Genomic DNA, 20,026 nt, shown 5'->3' on the forward strand with positions numbered 1-20,026 from the left:
GTAACCGCCGTCAGGTTGTGTTGTATTACGAGTCCTTGTCACTCTCACACGATTCGTACACTTGGCATTCCCAGGTCTGAAGTGAGTAGTGTACATTGGGCTGAAATACACACGGCCACTCCGTTGCCCTGCTGTGGTAACAAACTGTGCGGGTTCACTGCGCTTGGGACATCCTCAACTCTAACTTCTGCTGCTGCGGAATCTACGCCGAGACGTCCCCTGCTCGTATCTGAACCTGCCAGCACTGAAACGGACGTGGAGAAGCCTGGGTCTGCCTGCATCGGGGACTGGCGAGTAGCATTGCTTGGAACTTGTCACCCTCCTGCAGTAGCCCATAGCTTTTCCCCGCTGTGTGTAACAGCACGCCTTTCCGTACTCGCGCTCTACTTCTGCCCACAGTGGAGGCTGCGCTTGAGTCGCGGAGCTCTGTTCCTCTTCATTTGTTCATCGAACTAAACTGCCTGATTCCCCTCGAAGAGACTCCCCCTTTGCCCGTTGGCACCAGCGTGTGCAGGTACTTGAGCACAAGGCTCCACTCTTCGTAGGGCTCGGACTTCCTTTTAGTTAGGTGCCTCTGAAGGCAGACTGGCTCTAACTATTATTCGCACTGCCTGTTTTCCTCCCCATCTAGGTGGTCTTCACATTTTGTGCGTCTAACTCGTTAGACTCGTTGGTAATTGTATATATATTGTATTTGATTGTGATGTGTTGGTTTACTTGAGTTTTATTGTGATTTCTCGCTACGGTCAATGTTACAAAGGCCTTGTAATAAATGTGTCTATATTTTTCATACAACACCTGCTTGGAGTAATTTGTAAGTGTCCTTGCTTTGTGTGCTCATTGCGGACTTTGTCACCCTCACCCCTCTTGAGACCTAGTCTTGACCGCCGCGATCGCTACCCTGACTGGTCTGGCTTGTCCAGAGGTTACCCTGTTCCAAGAAACTAGGCTGGCCTTCTGAACCTCTGCCCCTCCAGGACAGAGTTCAGAAATCCATCTTAACAGAGGGCACTAGCCCTCGCCTAGTAAGCTCGAACTCAGTGCTGGATGAGCATTGAAGTGGGAAGTATCAGGAGGCAGCACTGGACACTGAGTGCTGGCAAGTGAGTGCGAGCATGCTACTATTTAAAGAGACACAGCAATTGATGTAGTGCAATCACACATCCATGCAGACAAGGCTCTGAACAAGGTTCCCGAAGAGATTGGAAAAGGCAATGCACACCAGTATATTTCAAGCACTGACAAGAATCTAGGCTGAGGATGCAACAAACCTCAAGGTACGCAAGAAACGTGCTGTAGCTGGAGGAGGCCCGGGTACGAGGACTACCTAGAGAAACATCTAAAGCAAGGGGAAGTAGCGCAATGATGCGCATTCAAAACTCAAGGCAGGTCATATGGTGGAGGGCCACTAGCACGCATAGCCCAAGGACCCTATGTCATAGGGTGCGCAAAGGAGAACGCAGGCCCAGGAGGTCCTGATCGAGGGTGTGGAGGAACAGGGACGGGCAGTCTCACGGCCACGAGTGCACACATTGAGCACCAGTTGGGGCCCAGAGCAGAAAAAAAAGGCACCACAAAATACATACCAAAGAGAGTGACTGAAAAGACACCTGCTACTGTGGCACAGTGATGCCATAAACTGAGGAGGGATGAGTGATTCATGTCCATCAGTGGAGCATATTGTGGACAACAGGAAGCCAGTAGTGTAACCCCGTAAACAAGCAGTAGCCCCCGATTGACACCTTCGGCACTGCAGCGGGGTGAAAACAAGTCAGAGTGGGCCCACCCAGCATAGACCAGACCTCAACGGAAGCACAGGGTAAGGGAGGGACTAGAAAGTGACGATCACACCAGCGTGGACCAGATCAGCCATGGCGTCCAAGTCTTACAAGAACAAGGCGAAGTAGCCCACGTTAGACACGTTCACTAGAACCGTGTAAGCACCCAAAGATACCAAGCCAACAACCTCAACACTACAGGGGGAGTCGGCTCAAATGAAAGGAGACCAACAGGTCCTGGATGCCATAGCAGCTTTAAAGATCGCACTGGAATCTAAAATGGATGTCATTAGACTAGATGTGAACCTTTTGAGACAGGATGTGCGGTCGCTTGCAGAATGTACGGGAGCTCTAGAAAAAGAGGTGGCAGTAAATGCAAGTAACAATATTGCAGCAACAAGTGCAAAACCTTGAAAGTAAAGCAGAAGAAGCAGAAGCGTGAGCTTTTCGAAACAATGTACGAATCATCGGGCCCCAGGAAGGGGAAGAAGGATCAAACCCAACCAACTTCATAGAAAATATGCTGCTACAAGAAATAGGCCCAGGAGCCCTCACTCAAGGGTTCACAGAGGAGAGAGAACATAAGTCCCTGTCGAGGAAGCCGCCACGAGAGCCCCGCCTCAGCCTACAATAGCCTGGATTTTAAACTACAAGGACAGGGAAAAGATTCTCAAACACTTGCACAAAGGTGGAACGATTCCACAAGCATCAGCCAACATCACTGCATGCCCGGACTACACCCTCCTGGTGCAAAAACAGAGGATGATTTTGACATCAGTCAAGAGGAGGCTACAGGAGGGAAATCTTAAATATATGCTGTTGTAGCTGGCCAGACTGAAGTCATACACAAAGGCTGTGCCATCTTCTTTGAGATACCTGAAGGGGTGCATAAGTGGATGGACACTGAGAACTTGCGAACCGAAGCGGATAACCAAACAAGAGGTGGAAGTGACACATCCTAACATACTACTGAGACACTGAAAAGCCACGAAGAAGCACAGCCATTGGACTGCAATCGGACACAACCGCGACGCATACAAGACACAGGCGCTAAATTCTTTGCAGAATGCAAGAACCATCTGTGAAGTGCCCAGCTGGGTACGCACTGGAAGGAAACATCCTACATCTGAGACTAGATTGTTTTTTAAGATACAAGGGGTTACGTATCCTCTTGCTGCACTCCTAGCACCAGGACAAGTATCTTGGGCAGGAGCGAGATGCGGGGATGCCGGAGCACAATGTATTGAGATGGCCAATTGTTGGGAGGAGGGCAGGAAGGGAAGTTGGGGTAGTTAGAGGGGAGTTAGCCTATAGATCCACACAGGGTAGATATAGAGCACGCATCAGACTGGTAAAATATGTTAGTACCTCTATGCGCGATGGGAGAACTTAAAATAGCGTCCTGGAATGTCAGGGGTTTAAGCAAATGCATTAAACGGAATCGAATAATGACGAACCTGAGGCACCAGAAAATCGCCATCGCTCTCCTGCAGGGGAGACACCTCACCAGAGAGGATCAAATCACCCTAGCAAAAAAGTGGGGCGGGGGGCACAAACCTAGGTTCATCATATTCGGCATATGCCAGAGGGTTCTGATATGGGTGGCGCCGTCTGCTCCATTCAAAGTCCTCAAGACCTTCCAAGATAGAGGGCAGGATGACTGTAATACAGGGACTGGTGGAGCAGAGGGAAATCTGCGTTATTAACACTTACGCACCGAATCAGGACACGCCAGAGTATTTCTAGTCATTATATCCTAGGATCAGCTCATACAGGGATGGTACACTGATAAGGGGGTGGGGGGGGGGGAGATTTTAACTGCATTCTTAACCCGACGAAGGACAGATCAGACGATAAATTAATACATCCAGCCCCTTCGGCTAAAGCCTTAAATACACTGTTGGGCACATTAAAATTGGCTGATATATGGAGGACCCTACACCCGCAGGACAGGGTATACTCGCATTACACTGCTCCTCAGGATCTCTATACCAGGTTGGATTATGTGTTCACAGGGGAAGAGACCATGGGAGAATTTAAAGGGGCAGAATACAAAGCACAGGTACTTTCAGACCACGCACCCTTAGTGATCATGTGGCAGTATCTCCCCCGCCCCCACCCCGGCTAGGATCCCGACATGGAGGCTTAGAGGCGAATCACTTAGGGATGCAGTGTTCCGTGAACACCTAAGAGGAGGGGTGAAAGAATACTTCAACTATAACACTGGTAGGGTGGAATCAGCAGGCACATTATGGGAAGCCTTCAAAATAGTGGTTAGAAGGACAGTGATAGCTAAAACAAAAGGAATGCAAACCACTATAGAGAGAGACCCACACAAGGCAGAAACTAAACTGGAAACCATAGAATGTTCGGGGATAGGTCAAAAGAAAGGGCACAAAAGGTTGCCCGCCTGCAGCAAGAATGTCTAGAACACTGTAGTATGCTACGCATTCTGAGTTACAAGAAATATGTTGAGAGATAGCATGCAGAAGGCGATAAGCCCGGACGCCTGCTGGCCTAGCTATACAAGAGTGAAACTAAACGGGATATGAGACGAACGACTATAGGTGGGGAAAACAAAGACAATTCCTAAGAAACAAATTAGATTACAAATTCAAACGAGTTTACACCTTTAACAAACGGCAACAAGGGACTCTAGTCAAACCTCCTCCTGAAGAATCGCTTTACACCTACACGTGGGGAAACGCGTGTCGAGGAATTTTCAAGAACTTTGAGTAACCAGCCGCACATAAGGACACCTAACAACTATTTTGAGCAAAGACAGAAACGTTAACCCAAACAGGAACCCTCAGGTGATTGATGTATTCCAACCCAATTGTCTGACGTGGATAAACAAGAAATTTTTCATATGATTTAACCAACAGGAACCCTTAAAGGAACCTACAGACAATAAGTGAATTCCAACTAAAATGTCTGGTGCAACTTACAAAAGCAAGAAGGATAGCACTCTGTAATTGCTTCCTTTTTAATTTTTCTAAAGATTTAGTGAACACATTAACTAAACTACCAATTTGTTTTTTCACAATACTAAATTGAAGTATTTTTTCTTTTCAACCTCAACAGTCTTATGTAATTATTTCGAAAGAACGCATTCCAAAGACTCAACCAATCTTTGTATTGGTTTCCGCTACTCAGGTCAGCCTCTGAGTGAGTCTAGGACGCAGCCTTTCCGTTACTTCGTTTACATTTCTAAGTGGTAAGCGCCAGCACTGCCCTCAAGGCTGATACCCCCCTATTTTTAGCTAATATATCCGAAAGGAATATCAAGAGGCATTCATAGCTACGCCAGGTGGCTGGCACCTGATTTCCCTATACACGGACAATATGCTCCTGTACCTACAACATCCAGAAAACAACTTACAGTATATTCTAGAAGTGTTGGAGCGATTCAGACTTATCGGGTATTACGATCAATGTGCAGAAGTCATGCTAATTCCCCCAAGCCGGATACAGAGGGAAACCCATGAGCACGTTGCTGGTACTACCGATTAGGTGGAAACTGAACACATTCAGATACTTGGGAGTGGACATTTTTCATGATCCTAGGACAGAACACATACAAAACACACTGAAAGCAGTAGACCGAATAGAGAACTCCAGGACCTTCTGGGCTAGGTTGCCGCTCTCATTAATGGGGAGAGCCGCACTGTTGAAGATGCTGGTGCTCCTGAGACTCTTTCGTTACTTTGCTAAAGTCCCATACGATATCCCTAAAGTCTTTTTTAGAAGACTTGATAGTATATGTCAGTGCTTCCTGTGGCTTAACTCGCGGAGCAGGGTGACATTCACGAAACTACAGAGCCTGTATGAGCAAGGCAGTATAAGAGTGCCCAATTTCTAAGTATATTTTGTGGCAAGCCACCTGCAATTCGTGGCCAAATAGCTGTCCGGCGAGCAGACTCAAGATACACATCGGTTACAAGCAGCATGTGTTCTGTTCTTTTATAAAGAGGTGATACGGTCAGTCGTGCCGCAAGTCTTGCAGGCTCCTCTGTTACTGAGGCTATGAAGAGCAATGTGGGATAGGGCTTGTCGGTTGTGGGGGAAGGCAACACCATACTCCCCACCCCGCCAGATCCCACTGGTGTCACTTAGAGAAGATACACAACTGAGACTAAAGGTGAGAAGGTTCTGGGAACCAATGGGGGCGGCGACGGTGGGGGGATGTGTTACGAGAAGGGAGACCGAAGAATTTTATGAAACTCGCGTCAGATACGGGAGAACAATTGGGCCAACATCTCACTTACAACAGTTTCCTTACTAGTCTAAGGCAGAAATGGTTGGGAACAAAGGGGGAACTGCAGGAATATGAGACGATAGAAACATTTTACAATATTTCAGAGGGAGGGCATAAGTGTTGAGAATATATGAGTTATTGAGGTCAAGACCAGAAGATATGCTAGCGCAGACCACGCGTAGCTGGTGTTGGGAAGGAACTAGGGTCTTCCTGCACCCCCATGTGCTTTAGAATTAGGCAAGGCTTATTTTGACTTATTTTAGGCGGTGCTACAATGGATTAGGGGAGGAGGGCACTTTGAAGGCTTTTTTATGCAAATATAATCATATACACAGACATGGGCAGGCACTGAAAAAAGGTAGTTCTTGTTTAAATATAAAGCACGATTAGCTGAATAGATTTGCAATGTCAAATCCTATGCATTTGTAAAATCTTAGTACGGTATGAGTCAAAAACTCACCCTCCCCTTCCTGGACAGAATGCAGCCTGTGTAAAAATTGCACTACAGGCTTTGCGGTGCTCACAGCACACAAAGTGACTCACCAGTTGTCTGCTGTCTATCAAGAATCTATGCAGGCTAAGAATAGGGGGATTTACATGCTCGGTGCACAAAATGCAGAATGGGACACATTATGAAAATAAGGTTTAAAGGAGATTACAGGACTAGATAAAAACATGAGTGGAATGAGTGAAATATGGAGAGAATGACAGGAAAATGTTTTTATATATATAAATGTTCATAGGTAGCAAAGGGAAGGAAAGCATGAGATACAGTGTATTTTTGCATAGGCTAGCAATATGTAAAGTAGCATGTCCTGACAGAAATCGCTGACAATGAAGGAAGACTTTCGAGCATCCCTTGTATGAAAGCAGGATGGTTTGGGATGGAGCAATGGGCCAGATCCAGTGACACAGTAAACTCCTACCTGGCATCGCTGTGGAAGGAGAAAGGAATGGGTGAGGGACAGAAGAAGACAGTTCAGGGAGCAGAGTTCTTTGCTCCCATCCTCATTACTGTAAAATTAAATTTGTTATCCTTACAAGATAGACTCTTGGCCTCATTTCCCTAGAGGTGTGTATTAATTCTGGTGTGAGCGTAATTAAGGGACACCCTTATAATTAGGGACACCCTTAATCAAGGCCACCCTTACAATGGGAAGCAGATTTGCAAGAGAAATTGACAGACGAAGTATGGTGCAGAAGAACAAGTTACTTTCTTACCTGATAATGTTCTTTCGATGGGATGTTCTGATGACGTATAACACATCTATGACAGGTAATCACCACAGCTGTGCTGCTTCGGAAAATGTTTGCCGTCTGCGTCCTGCGTCGATGACGTCGATACGCTGTCCTCAAGCGCCTCCATCGAGCCGACGTCACTGGATGTTATAAGTAGGACACATGACACCCATAGCCTCAGTTGTAGTTTTTTTCCCCAGAACGTGTGGCACCAATCTTCTGCCAGAATGACTACAGAAAGCCTTGCGGAAACGGAAGCTGCAAATGCATAAGAAATTCTATAGAAGAGCAGGTTGGGAGGGTACGATATGGAATACGTCGTTGGAACATCCCATCGAAAGAATGTTACCAGGTAAGAAAGTAACTTGTTCTTCTTCGAGGTGATTGATTCCTCTGACATATTCCACAACTATGACAGACTCCCAAAGCAGTACTAACGTATGGAGGTGGGAAAAGAATTCTGAATTTTAGAATGCCCAATCAAATTGCAGAATAGAGGACTGCCTTATCAAAGGCCAAATCTTGCCCATGGATAAAATCCAGGGAGTAGTGTTTGACAAAAGCATGGACAGAGGCCCATGTGGCTGTTTCACAAATGTTATGAATGGGAACACCCCTCAGCGGAGCAGTGGAGGCAGCCACACCCCTAGTAGAATGGGCCCTAAAGCCTACTGGAGGGTCCTTACCCGCCAGACAGTAGCATTCCGAGATGGTCAAGATAATCTATTTGGACAAGGTCTGCTTGGAAACAGCTTGACCCAAATGCCTTCCAGCTGTCATGATGCCTACCACCGGGCATCCGGATCAAGCCCATCAGCCCCGGGAGCAGGCATCCAGACATTTTCAAAAACCCCAGCAGCCCCAGCTAGGGGCTGTCTGGGTTCAGTCCTGGCGCCGTAGGCACCAGGCTCATAATAAAAATCAGTCCTGGCGCCATAGGTGCCAGGCTCATAGACGTTACTTAACTCATGCAGATCATGCTGCAAATAAATTCAAGCCAACGTGAGGCCTGGATGGGACTATTTTACTACAGGGACTATTTTTTACTTGGGTGTGGTCCTGGGGAACTTCTTTCCTGGGACTACTTTGGAGGCTATTTAAACCACGCCCGAACAGCAGCGCATGCTTCGTGTTATTCTGCATCCAGCAGCGTGACTCTCACCGTGCCTGCAGCCAGCATCCAGTCTTCTGCCACGCCCGCCTTGAATCCGGAGCTCCTAGAATAAAGAGGAAGAAAAGGACAAGGTTAGAAAACGGACTTATTTCAAATTCCTCACCTGATTCCGGATCCATTTCATCTCCCGACCTGGAAGTACATCAGTCCTGCACGAGTCGCTTCGCCAGCTCCAGCACGGCGCCATACTCACCAGTTCTCACAGCATCTTTCGATCCGGCACTGTCTCCATCATTTCTTCGCCGTACTCCGGCACCTAGGGGCACAAGAATAACAAGGTGAGCCAAGGGAATCAACAAATACCTCTTACCACCATAGACTTACCTGATTTACCACCGGCGGTATTATTCTCCATATCTTCATATGCCGCATCTGTAAAGAGGGGGAAAAACAACACGTTAACGCATGTAATAGTTACCGGACAGCGTTGGGTAACACAGACTCTTACCTGAACGCCAGCAGCAGCTACGAGACCTTCTTCTCACAAACTCAGTTGCAACTTAAGGAAGGAAGGGGACAAGAGTGAACATCGGGCACATTGAACCCTTTGAACTTGATACTTACCAATCCCGCCTGGGACTTCAGAGTCAATGCTTACCGGAACTCTCCCAACGCTTTCAAACCAGTGAAGTAACTGGTATCTACGCGCCCCTGCAAGACACGCAGGATGGAGAGCTCATCTTTTACAAACATAAGGTGAGGTTACTAAGGGGATATCGGAGGTGATTAGTGGGGGAGAGCGAGAACAGTTGGGAGGCCATCACTAAAACCCACAGGTGGCTAATCCCTGTCTCCACTTGCAGGAAAATACTTCTTCGGGTCCAGCAGACAAGACTAGGCGGGCCAGTCCAGACAGTCATCTCTGCACTACGCATCACGTTGACGGAGACCGCAGCTGTCCGGGTCCGATCGACACCCCTGTGGGGTCCAGGTGAGCGTAACACCAGCGTATCCTACAAAGAGCTATCGTCCACTCTGAAACGGGACATGCGTGAGATGTAGAAACTTAACGCTCTCCTAGGATCCAACCTATGGAGCCTCTCCTCTTCGTTACCAGGATGCGGAGTAGGATAGAATGCCGGAAGAATGACCTTCTGGTTTAAATGAAATTCCGACACAACCTTCGGAAGAAAAGAAGGACAAACCCTAAGGACAACCCTGTCTTTATGGAACACTGTGAAGGGTGGCTTAGCGGATAGTGCCTGCAACTAACTCACTCTGCGAGCGGAAGTAACCGCAACTAAAAATACAGTTTTCAAGGTCAGTCTCAAAGAACAAGAATGTAAAGGCTCAAACGGAGCTCCCATGAGGAATTTTAGAACCAGGTTCAAATCCCAACCAGGCACCTGGAAAGGTGACGGTGGGAATAGATTAGTGATCCCTTTCAGAAACTAAGAAACCAAAGGAATCTTAAAATAAAAACACTCCTCAGATGATCGCTTCAATATGGTACCCACTTGCAGGCCCTTGTGGGCTAACGAAAGCAAAAAAGACAGAACCACCGGAATGGCACATGAAAAAGCATCCACATTCTTAACCATGCACCAGTCACAGAACTTTCTCCAACGGCAAAGGTACAGGGACTTTGTTGCAGGCCTTCTGGCCGAAAGCAACACCTCCATCACATCTTCAGGGAGGTCCCAATCCTTATACCTCAACCGTTCAGAAGCCAAGCATGAAGGTTGAGGGACTTGACCTCTGGATGGAGAACCAGACCCCCCCCCGCCTCCAGTGAGAGCAGATCGTCTCTGTAGGGAAAACGGCATAGAGGGCGGATGGACATGTCGAGAAGGTCCGGGTACCACGTTCTTCTGGCCCATGCCAGAGCAATGAGGATTATTCGGGAACCAAACCTCCGTAACCTCTGCAGCACTTGCGGAATGACGGGAACTGGAGGAAACGCGTACAGTAGCAAGAAGGACCACTCCACTACGAACACGTCCCCCAAGGCTCCTCTTGGAGGAAATTCCCGTGAGCAGAACCTTTCGCACTTCCGGTTGACACTGGTGGCGAAGAGATCCACTTGTGTGGTCCCCCAAAGGGCGAAGATCTCCAGGAGAATCTCCTGACCCAGCTCCCACTCGTAAGAGACCGTGCTCTGCCTGCTCACAGCGTCCGCCGGAGAGACCCTGCCCCCTCTTTTTGTTGAAGTAGTGCATAGTCACTGTATTGTCTGTCAGAATCAGGACATTCTTCCCCCACACAGATGGCAGAAAAGCCAACAGATTGATTTAGAGTCTGGACTCGTTGGCATGAGCTCCCCATCCCGCGAGGGACGCGTCCGTCACGATCGTTACCTGCGGCCAGAGTAGCCAAAATGCCCCCTTCATCAGATTGCCTTCGACAGCCCACCACAGAAGATCCTGGGTGACTGAGGGCGGCACCTGAACGGGGTCTGACATCCTGCCAGGGGACTGCGACCACTGCAGCTTGAGAGCACATTGCAACGATCTCATCCGCAACCTGGCATCTGTCACCAGAAGAATGCAGGACGCCATGAGGCCGAGCAACCTCAAGAACTTGAACGCCGGGAGACTCTGGGCATGTTGAAACTTGTGCACCATCTGCAGAATGTGATGAGCCCTCACCTGGGGAGGCGAACACTGCCCCAGGGATGTGTCTAGCACTGCTCCGATGTACCATTGCCACTGGGTAGGTGTCAAGGGGGACTTCTAAGTTGAGGGAGAAGCTCAGCTTGTGAAGGGAGTGGCAGGTGACTGACAGATGATCCATGACTTGCTCGGGAGAGCGCGCCCTGATCAACCAATCATCCAGATAGGGGTAGACGTGAATCCCCACTTCCCAAAGATACGCTGCCAACACCACCATGACCTTGGTGAAGACCCTCAGGGCGGAGGTCAATCCGAACGGCAGGGCCCGAAAATGAAAATGCGAGACGCCAACCGCGAACCTCAGGTACTTCTTGTGCTTGGGATGAATCGGCACATGAAAGTAAGCATCCTTGAGGTCGAGAGACACCAGCCAGTCCTGAAGTTGAAGGGCCTGGAGGACTTGAGAAAGAGTAACCATCTTGAACTTGTCCTTCCTGAGGAGCTTGTTCAACCCACGCAAGTCCATGAGGGGTCTCAATCCCCTGTCTTTTTTCTGAATTAAAAAAATATGGGGAATACCATCCCTTGTTCCTCTCCGCTACAGGCACCAGTTCTAAGGTGCCTTTCTCCGGCAGGGATTTGATTTCCTGCGCAAGGACCAGATCTGGACTCTTCAAAGAGAGATTCCCTGGTGGATTGTCGTGAGGCCTCTGCCGGAAAGGAAGACAGTAGCCATGGGCTATGATCTCCAGAACCCACACATCTGAAGTAATGGCACGCTATTCTACAAGATGCTGCGCCAGCCTTCCCCCAACCGGCGAACCATGGGACATGGCCTCATGACTGAGCTGAAGCGGTTGCAGCAGTGCCTGAGGGCAAATAGGCAACTGCCCGAGCGGCCTTGGCACCTCAAGTACCCTGTTTTCCACCTCTGGAATTCTACGGTGGCCCCTTTGACTTGCAGCTCCCCTCGATCTACCAAAGGAAGAGTAGTATCGAAAGGAACCTCCCCTCCATTGGTGTCCCCTAGGACGAAAAGGTGGAGGTTGGCGAACTGCAGCGCTCAACAACTTCGCTGCAGCTTTGGAGGTCTACAACCTCTCAAGGCTCTCGTCAGCCTTGCTGCCAAAAAGATGTTCACCATCAAAGGCCATGTTGAGAAGCCGGGCGTGTACATTAGAAGCAAACCCCGGCTTCCGCAACCACGCAAACCTGCGCATCACGGTGCTCGCCGCCATGGACCGGCTGACACAATCTGCAACGTCCAGACCCGACTGAACGGATTTACACATGGCATTCTTGCCATCTTGTACCAGGGCAAGAGAGCCATCCCGTTCCTCCTCTTCGGGAATATGTTCAGCCGCCAACGATACACAATTCCACAGAGTGTGAGTGAAACGTGCTAAGGCACACACAGAGTTGGCTGCCTGCAGAGCCATACCCCCTGAAGAAAATACTTTCTTCGCCCAACCGTCAAAACGCTTGTCGTCCCTATCAGGAGGAATGGTAGGGTACGACGCCTGCTTTGCTGGGGCCCTAGCCGCCTGCACCACCAAACTCTCCGGAGTGGGATGCGTAGTCAAGTAGCTGGGGTCGCTACTGGCTGGACGGTATTTTTTTGGCAATGACTTGCTCACAGCCGGGAGACTCTCCGGAGCAGTTCAAGCTGCTGCCACCCTTCTCTGTAAGGCCATATGAAATGGCAGCACCAGGTCAGTGGGTGGACCCTGGTCAAGGATATCCGTCAGGTCGTGCTGTAGAAAATCCACTGGTGGCGCAGACCACCCCAAGTACTCTGTCACCCTTGACATGAGACGCCGGTACGAAGACTCGGCGTGCGTGCCAGGCTCAGGCCTACCAAACTCAACCTCCGGAGAGGTGTCCAGACCAATGCGTGCAAAGACTGACGCAGGTCTTCCAACTGGCTATGACCAGACAAGAGTTCATCAGGAACCTCATCAGGAACCAAACCTTCATCAGACCCTTCATTCACCTCAGAGATATACTCCTGAGGCTGGAATAAATCCCTGGATGAGGGCACAGAAAAAGGTTCAAATACAGGCCTCACTGACTTCTTCAGGGCCTTCCTCTGAGTTTCCACCGATGCATGGGGTACCTCCGGTAAAGCCTCCACAAAAGGCATTGAGTGCATCGACAGAATCGGCATCGACATCGAGCGTGGCGCCGATGGCTTTGACACATGCCTCAAGGGCAGTGCCCCGAGCGTGCCCTTCGACGGCCTCAGCGTCGATGACTTCCTCGGAGGCGGAGCCTCGAGAGAGTCCCTCGACGGACATGGCGCTGATGGCGTCGAAATCTTCTTAGAAGACCTCACAGGCTCCGCCAGTCTCGAGGGCGTCGAGGACCGGGACCTGGAGCGGGCATGGCTAGAGCGATCTACCTTGTCCGATCGGGACCTCGACGGCTCCCGATGATCGCGCCGACCACCAGAGCCCAAAGGCGTGCGAACAGTGGCCCTAGCGCGTTCCCTGCCGGCTTCTCGTGACGGTGCAGACAGAACAGAGCCCTGCGATTCAAAAATCACCATCATCTCCTTATGAAATGCATCCCATTCCGCAGGAGAGGAATGCTTGGTGGGACAAGCAACCCGCCGTCTGGCGGAGTCCCCGGACAAGGACAGGGAAGGTGACTGGTGACTGCGCTTCTGCGAGTGCCTCGAGGAGGCAGAGGAATAGCTGGAACCACTCTAGGACCGAGACCCCCCCTGGACTTAAGCCGATGCGGAGAGTCACCCCTCGAATCGTCGGTTGAAAGCCCAGCGGATTTTGACTTTCAGGGTTCGGAAACTCTACCTACAGATAGCTTCTTCTTCTGCTCCCACAAGGCCTTCGACGTCAAAGACTGGCAATGGTTACAGTCATTGGTGGCGTGGTCCTCGCCGAGGTACCAGAGGGAGCCACCGAGAGGGTCCGTAAGCGACATCTTGGAACTGCAGTCCCGACACTTCTTGAATCCCAACCGCGGGGTAGAAGACGACAAAGACATGATATCTTCACAAATAACCAAGTTCGAAGAACCAATAGAATTATCGGAAGAACCGAGGCGCGCCGAGATCTCCGAAGCGAACACGTTCGCAGAAAAAACAGAACTGAGGCTACGGGCGTCGTGCGTCCTACTTATAACATCCAGTGACGTCGGCTCGACGGAGGCCCGAGGACAGCGTATCGACGCAGACGCCAAAAATTTTCCAAAGCAGCACAGCTGTGGCGATTACCTGTCATAGATGTGGACTACGTTGGAGGAACCAATCCCCTCGAACAATGGCTTAATACAAAAAGGTGTCCAGAAACGCAAGGTTACAGCTGATACTATTGTATGTGACCCATGGGGGGTATCTAACCCCGAATAAAATGGCCAAATTCAGTAACGCAACAGAACAATCCTGCCCGAAATGCGGATTAATTAATGCTGATCTAGTACACATGTTTTGGGCTTGCACGAAGATTAGACAATACTGGGAAGAGATAACCCAAGCTTTAGCATAGGTGGGCATTACATTAGATACTAGATCTCCCCTGGCCTGTCTGCTTGGTCGCTTTGCAGGACCGAAGCGGGCGAGACATGTGGGTAAATTGAAAGATCTGGCATACATACTGGTGAAACATAGACTAGCGATGGGGTGGAAAGCACACAAGGGTCCGGAAGTACGTTTATGGTGAGAGGACCTTCAGAAATGGATGAAAGCAGAAACCTCAGTATGGCAAGAGGCAGCCCACCGAGGCCAGGAGGAGCGGAATGTGGATTTGGACGATTGGAAACATAGGCTATCGGAGTTAGCTGCCTTCGGGCACAGCGATACTGAGGAAGGCGGGCAGGCAGGGATACAGTCAGAAATTAGAGGTTAATGTAGACACCGAGAAAAGTCAGTTGCAATGTGGTAGAGATAATATAGGTGGATTAGGCTGGGATACAGGTGGGTATTTGGGGGAATGGGGGAACAAGCAGACACATATGGATACAGATTGTCATGTGAATAGAATTTTAAGTTACATTGTTGTGGAAATTAATAAACATTGTTTTAAAAAAAACTTTGCTGGTGCTTGATACATAAATACGTGTATAGTGCACACATATATAACTTCTAACTTACCAAGTGATAGTCTTTCTGTGGCTTGTATCTGCTTACAATCACATGCTTTGCATATGTCGCCATCTACTGGTTAGTACAGAGTATACATGTTCTTCGAAAATGAAAAGGGTCTCAAAAAAGGTGGTTCCTGTGATATTATGCCTACTGTATGTGCATAGGTACCCATGATCCCTCACACGTCGACATCCTCAGAGGGTTTGTTTTTCTGATATGAAGTACAGCATGATACACGTAAAGTATGTGACACTGTTTCAGCTTCCATGTAGCGAGGCTGAATGCAACGATTCTAAGCAGTTATAAGCCACAGAAAGACTATTACTGGGTAAATAATGCTTGCCTTCTGAGGCCTGTGAATCTGCCTACATTTACAAGCTTTGCATTGACTAGCTGCAGTGCCCAAGGAAGTTGGTGGATGAGCTGAAGGAACAGTTGAAAAAAGAATTTTCAGTTTTGCTTGACCCACACCTTCAAGTCTTTTCTCACTTGCATATCTACACAATAGTGTTCTGTGAATGTGTGTACTCAGCTCCATGTTGCTGATTTGTAAATTACATCTACAGAGATGTCTGCATTAACAGCTAGAGTCGCTCCCATACTCCTCCTCGAGTGAAATTTGGGAGTGAAAGGAAGATGTTTATATGCCAATGTGTAACAGATGTTCTTTAAATACAATCTACCTCACCAATGGTAGTTTTGGTTATTTGGCCCTCCCTCGCTTTCTGCTGCAAAAGACACAAAAACATAGACTTCTTTTTCACGGTGCTTTTGTTTGGTTTAGGTAGAACATTAATTACTGCTCTGTTGGTATTAAGAGTGTGCAGTAGTCTTTCTCCTTTGCTTTGTAGATTTTGATACAGAACTGGACATTCTATCAATTGATGTACATCACATTTAGAAATTAATTTAGTTGAGAACCATGGATCTGTCTTAAACACCAATTTGGGTTTGTGAATTGTGACAAAAGGCAAGTCTACTGAAAGTGCCCGAAGGTTACTTACCCTCCTGATATACGTTATGGCAATGAAGAAATCTGCCTTGTATGACAGTTCTTTAAGAGAAGCTTTGTGCATGGGTTCAATTGGGAGAGGGGAATCCCATATGCCTATATAGGACCATGTTTACATCCTAACCAGGTGGGTAGATGCACTTTAATATTGCCATAAAAGCCTTGATAAAAAAGAAAGGTGGTGTATGCTGTTAGTTCTGCTAGGTGTACTTTAAGGTTGTTGTATACCAACCCTGAGTCAAGGAGTAGTAGTTACTTTACAATTTCTGCAGGTGAACAACCGATTGATTTTCTTCTTTGTATGCTGATTCACAAGCCTCAGTAACACATCATAGGATATAGTTCTGGGGTCTCTCTCTGGATTTTAGCTAAAGTAACTGTGGGAAGGCTTTTCACCACATAAAATACAACCTCAAACTGAGACCCCTCCTCGAGGAGGCAATTGACTTAGGCTGACCTATCAGAGGCTTGGAGCTAGGTCTCGCTCATGTTTTGACCACCAATATTTCTGTGATGTCACCATGTTTTATAAAAAGGGTGGCTGACATGACTCGGGGGGGGGGGGGGGGTCGGTCTCTCGGTCTCTCTCTCTCTCTCTCTCTCTCTCTCTCTCTCTCTCTCTCTCTCTCTCTCAACATGTAAGCGTTTTCCTTAATGAAACGTGACCCTAAGATACACAATAAATGCAGCAACTCATCACTGTATTCCAGCAAGCTTCCAAACTCTGTGCTGCTTAAGGCAGTGGGCCTCTGACACAAGTGTGCACCACGTTACCAAAAACAACAAGGCTACCAGACCCAAACCCGGTCCCAAATGCAGACTAGAAAATCAATGTCTAGGCACATCCAACTATGTACAGGCTTCTGGATGGCAGAAGAGGGACCAAACACTTAGCAACAGCGACTCATACCATCTCCAGTTTACTGACAGCAGAGGTGTGTGCAGGTAATATCTGTATCACATGACAAAGCACCACAGCAAGGGGACACCAAACTGACTGGCATCGCGCCTAGAAACAGTTGTGTACAGGCGAGTTATAAATGCCTTATCATATCAGAACAGTCTACCACAAATCCATGCCAGGACAACATGTAATGCATGGTCTCTCAAAGCATCACTTACAACTGTCACAGAACCACTGTCCACTTCCAGATCCTAGCCACATATCAATGCAATGTGCCACCTTCACTCAATACTAATGTTATGAAGGTAGCATTGCTTAATGTAGATTTTAGGATAAAGGTATGTCTGCCTTTTTACTCTGCCGACAAAGTTGATTTCCAAACTCCTTGTTATGAACTTTTTAATGAAAGTCCAACTCTACAACAGTAACCACAAGGGAAAGGATTTATAATCAGTTGCTACCTACTCTAGAACACACAAACACACACACTCCATCCCTCCATAAACGTATTCCTTCTACAATCTATCCGATATGCCAGGCATCACACATTGCCTAGAGGCTTAAGCCATAACTCCATGATGACGCGTAAAGAGGTCAACATCAGTCAATCTACGTTTGTTCTCTCATGCAAGGGGGCATGCCCCAGCATTTCATGCCAGACTGTTCCTTCTGCAGCAGTGGTACACTGAGGCAGGGTTGCTCTGCTTCTGTGTTGGTAAAAATGAGGTAAAATGATGGAATATGCTGCTTTGAGGCGTTGAGGGTAGTTAGAAGCATTATCTCAAGCATATCCATCACATCTTTTATTCCCAGATCAAACATATACATTTTTGTAATACGCAGTATGGATTTTCATTAAAACTCAGCAGTTTTACCCAACGAATGACACACATTTGCTGACCTACTGAGTTCTGCATGAGTTCAGTGCAATATTTTCCTCATACATTCATTCGAATTCAAATTTCCATCGGACTGTGTTTCACTGAAGCAAAAAGTGCTTGTTAGAAGCCCTTACCTAAGGTATCCCATAGCACAATTGAGCCCAAAAGCAGTTAGTAAGAGCATTATAAAATAAACATCTGAAGCAAACAGGTAAAGGTAATAAAGACACTTTACATAAACAGATTGGTGAACATATGCATTTACCTGAATAAGGTGGTATATCATGAATGTTCCAATTCCCGCTCTTCTCCACTCAGGATGCACAAACAAAAAAGAAATGTACGCCTCATTGTACTTGACATCAGGGACCATGAAGCCGAAAGCAATAATGACTTTTTTATACAGGACAACAACACTAAAGTCAGGATACTGGAGGCATTCAGACAAATCAATTCCTAAAGAAATGGGCAGAAAGGATAAGAAATGCAATCAAAAGGTAAATATACTTAAAGAAAGACATGTTTAAGTTGATATATGTACCGCAAGGGCTAGTTTAGACATTCTTATTCTCTACTGCATCTGTGGCGAAGTTACATTCGTTTGTTCATGCAAGAGCTGTCATCTACACAAAGCATCACAATCTTAAAATTATTGCCGAACCTATGGAAGATATCTTCATGCTGTAACATTGTCCAGGAGAAATCTGCCCGATGGCTTTCTTTTATTTGAAGTCACACATCTCTAAAACAGGAGTGATGGAATTATATGTAACTTTTATAAACCAACTTTGTCCAGTATATTTATGTTTGTCCCTTGTCTTTGCCCTTGGCCTGGCCTATGCTTCTCCATGCTACCCTCTTAACAACCAGCTTGTGCTCATTCTCCTATTCACTTAGCCACTGTAAATGATTATTTTGTACATAATTTCTGATCTGAAGTACTTTGCTACTCAGGAAATACAAATCCTAATCCCATTCCTTGATTTCAACAATTTGTAGCAAATAATGAAATGGTAAAAATAATTAAATTAACTAGACAAATGGATTTGAGGATTAGTACAGCACAGGTCACAGTCAAGCTTCAAGTCGGCACTATGAAGGCTTTTTATAGGAACCGGCTGAAAAGGAAGGGTCTAGGTCCTTTCAACCTTTATCACAACGATGCAAACTTTGTTCAAATGAGTCCCCGCAGTGGTTAACATAAATTTGTCTTCCTGTCCCCAAATCTCAGCCTGTGCAAGTCCCTTTGGAATGCGACCTGTGCACAGTACCCCAATCATCGGCAGAGAAGTATTCCCTGATGGAATAAACATGATTTATTTTCATGCTTCACAAGACTGCCAGTCTGCCCAGCCTGGTGGCCATTATCCTGCAAACGAGCAATCCTTCCTCTCTGCTCTGGCCCAGCCTTTTAAACCTGTCTGGGGAACCGGGCCTCTCCTCCAACCTGCATGTAGATGGGACCCTGCATGACAGACCAGGACTAATGTAAAACCGGGGCAGGCCGTGGATTGGGTGCCAATGTTCTCCAGGGATGCACACTCTAGCAGACCTGGGTGGACCACTGTGGTAGTTTGTACCATGCAGAGGGGACGCCATGGGCTGAGGCTAACTGCAAAGGAATTTGGGCAGGAAAGGAGGAAGTTAGCACTGCTCCGTTGGCATTATCTAGCAAAGAGGTGAAGAAGCCCTTTTAGGCCAGAAATTAGGTAAGGCACCAGGTCCGAACAGGGTTCCCACTGATTTTTATAGGAACAAGCTCAAGGTCTGGGTCTCTTACTTGACCAAAATATTCAACTCAAACTTGAGTGGAGGGATGGTACCGGGGTCTTGGAGAAGTGCTGAATTGGTCCCAATCCACAAGAGGGCTTCACATCTGATCCGGCTGACTTGAGACCAATCTCCTTTTTTTAATTTTTATTTTTTATTAATTTTATTCAAGCCAAACAACAATACAAACCAAACACGCAGTGCATATATCAACAGTTCAATTGTGCACTACTTAATTTTGGTCACTGTTCCCTTCCATCCCACCCTCCCCCTTTTATGAGCCTATTTATTCCACACGCTCTGCATCTGCCGCACGTGGTGGGGTCTCGCTTTCCGTGCATTCTGTCAGATCT

The 20,026-nt window shown here is 47.6% G+C and overlaps 1 protein-coding gene across 2 annotated transcripts in view; it reads right to left on the reverse strand.

Moving 5' to 3' along the window:
• KAT14 (lysine acetyltransferase 14) overlaps nt 1-20,026 on the reverse strand; it is a 939,559-nt gene that overhangs the window by 89,259 nt on the left and 830,274 nt on the right. For both annotated transcript variants that reach the window (XM_069607541.1, XM_069607540.1), the window contains one exon: nt 18,169-18,359. In XM_069607541.1, the coding sequence (XP_069463642.1) occupies nt 18,169-18,359 (191 nt within the window). The remainder of the gene's footprint in view (nt 1-18,168; nt 18,360-20,026) is intronic.

Source organism: Ambystoma mexicanum, chromosome 4q (genome assembly GCF_040938575.1).
Source record: "Ambystoma mexicanum isolate Mex_15411 chromosome 4q, UKY_AmexF1_1, whole genome shotgun sequence".
NCBI classification, from domain to species: Eukaryota; Metazoa; Chordata; class Amphibia; order Caudata; family Ambystomatidae; genus Ambystoma; species Ambystoma mexicanum.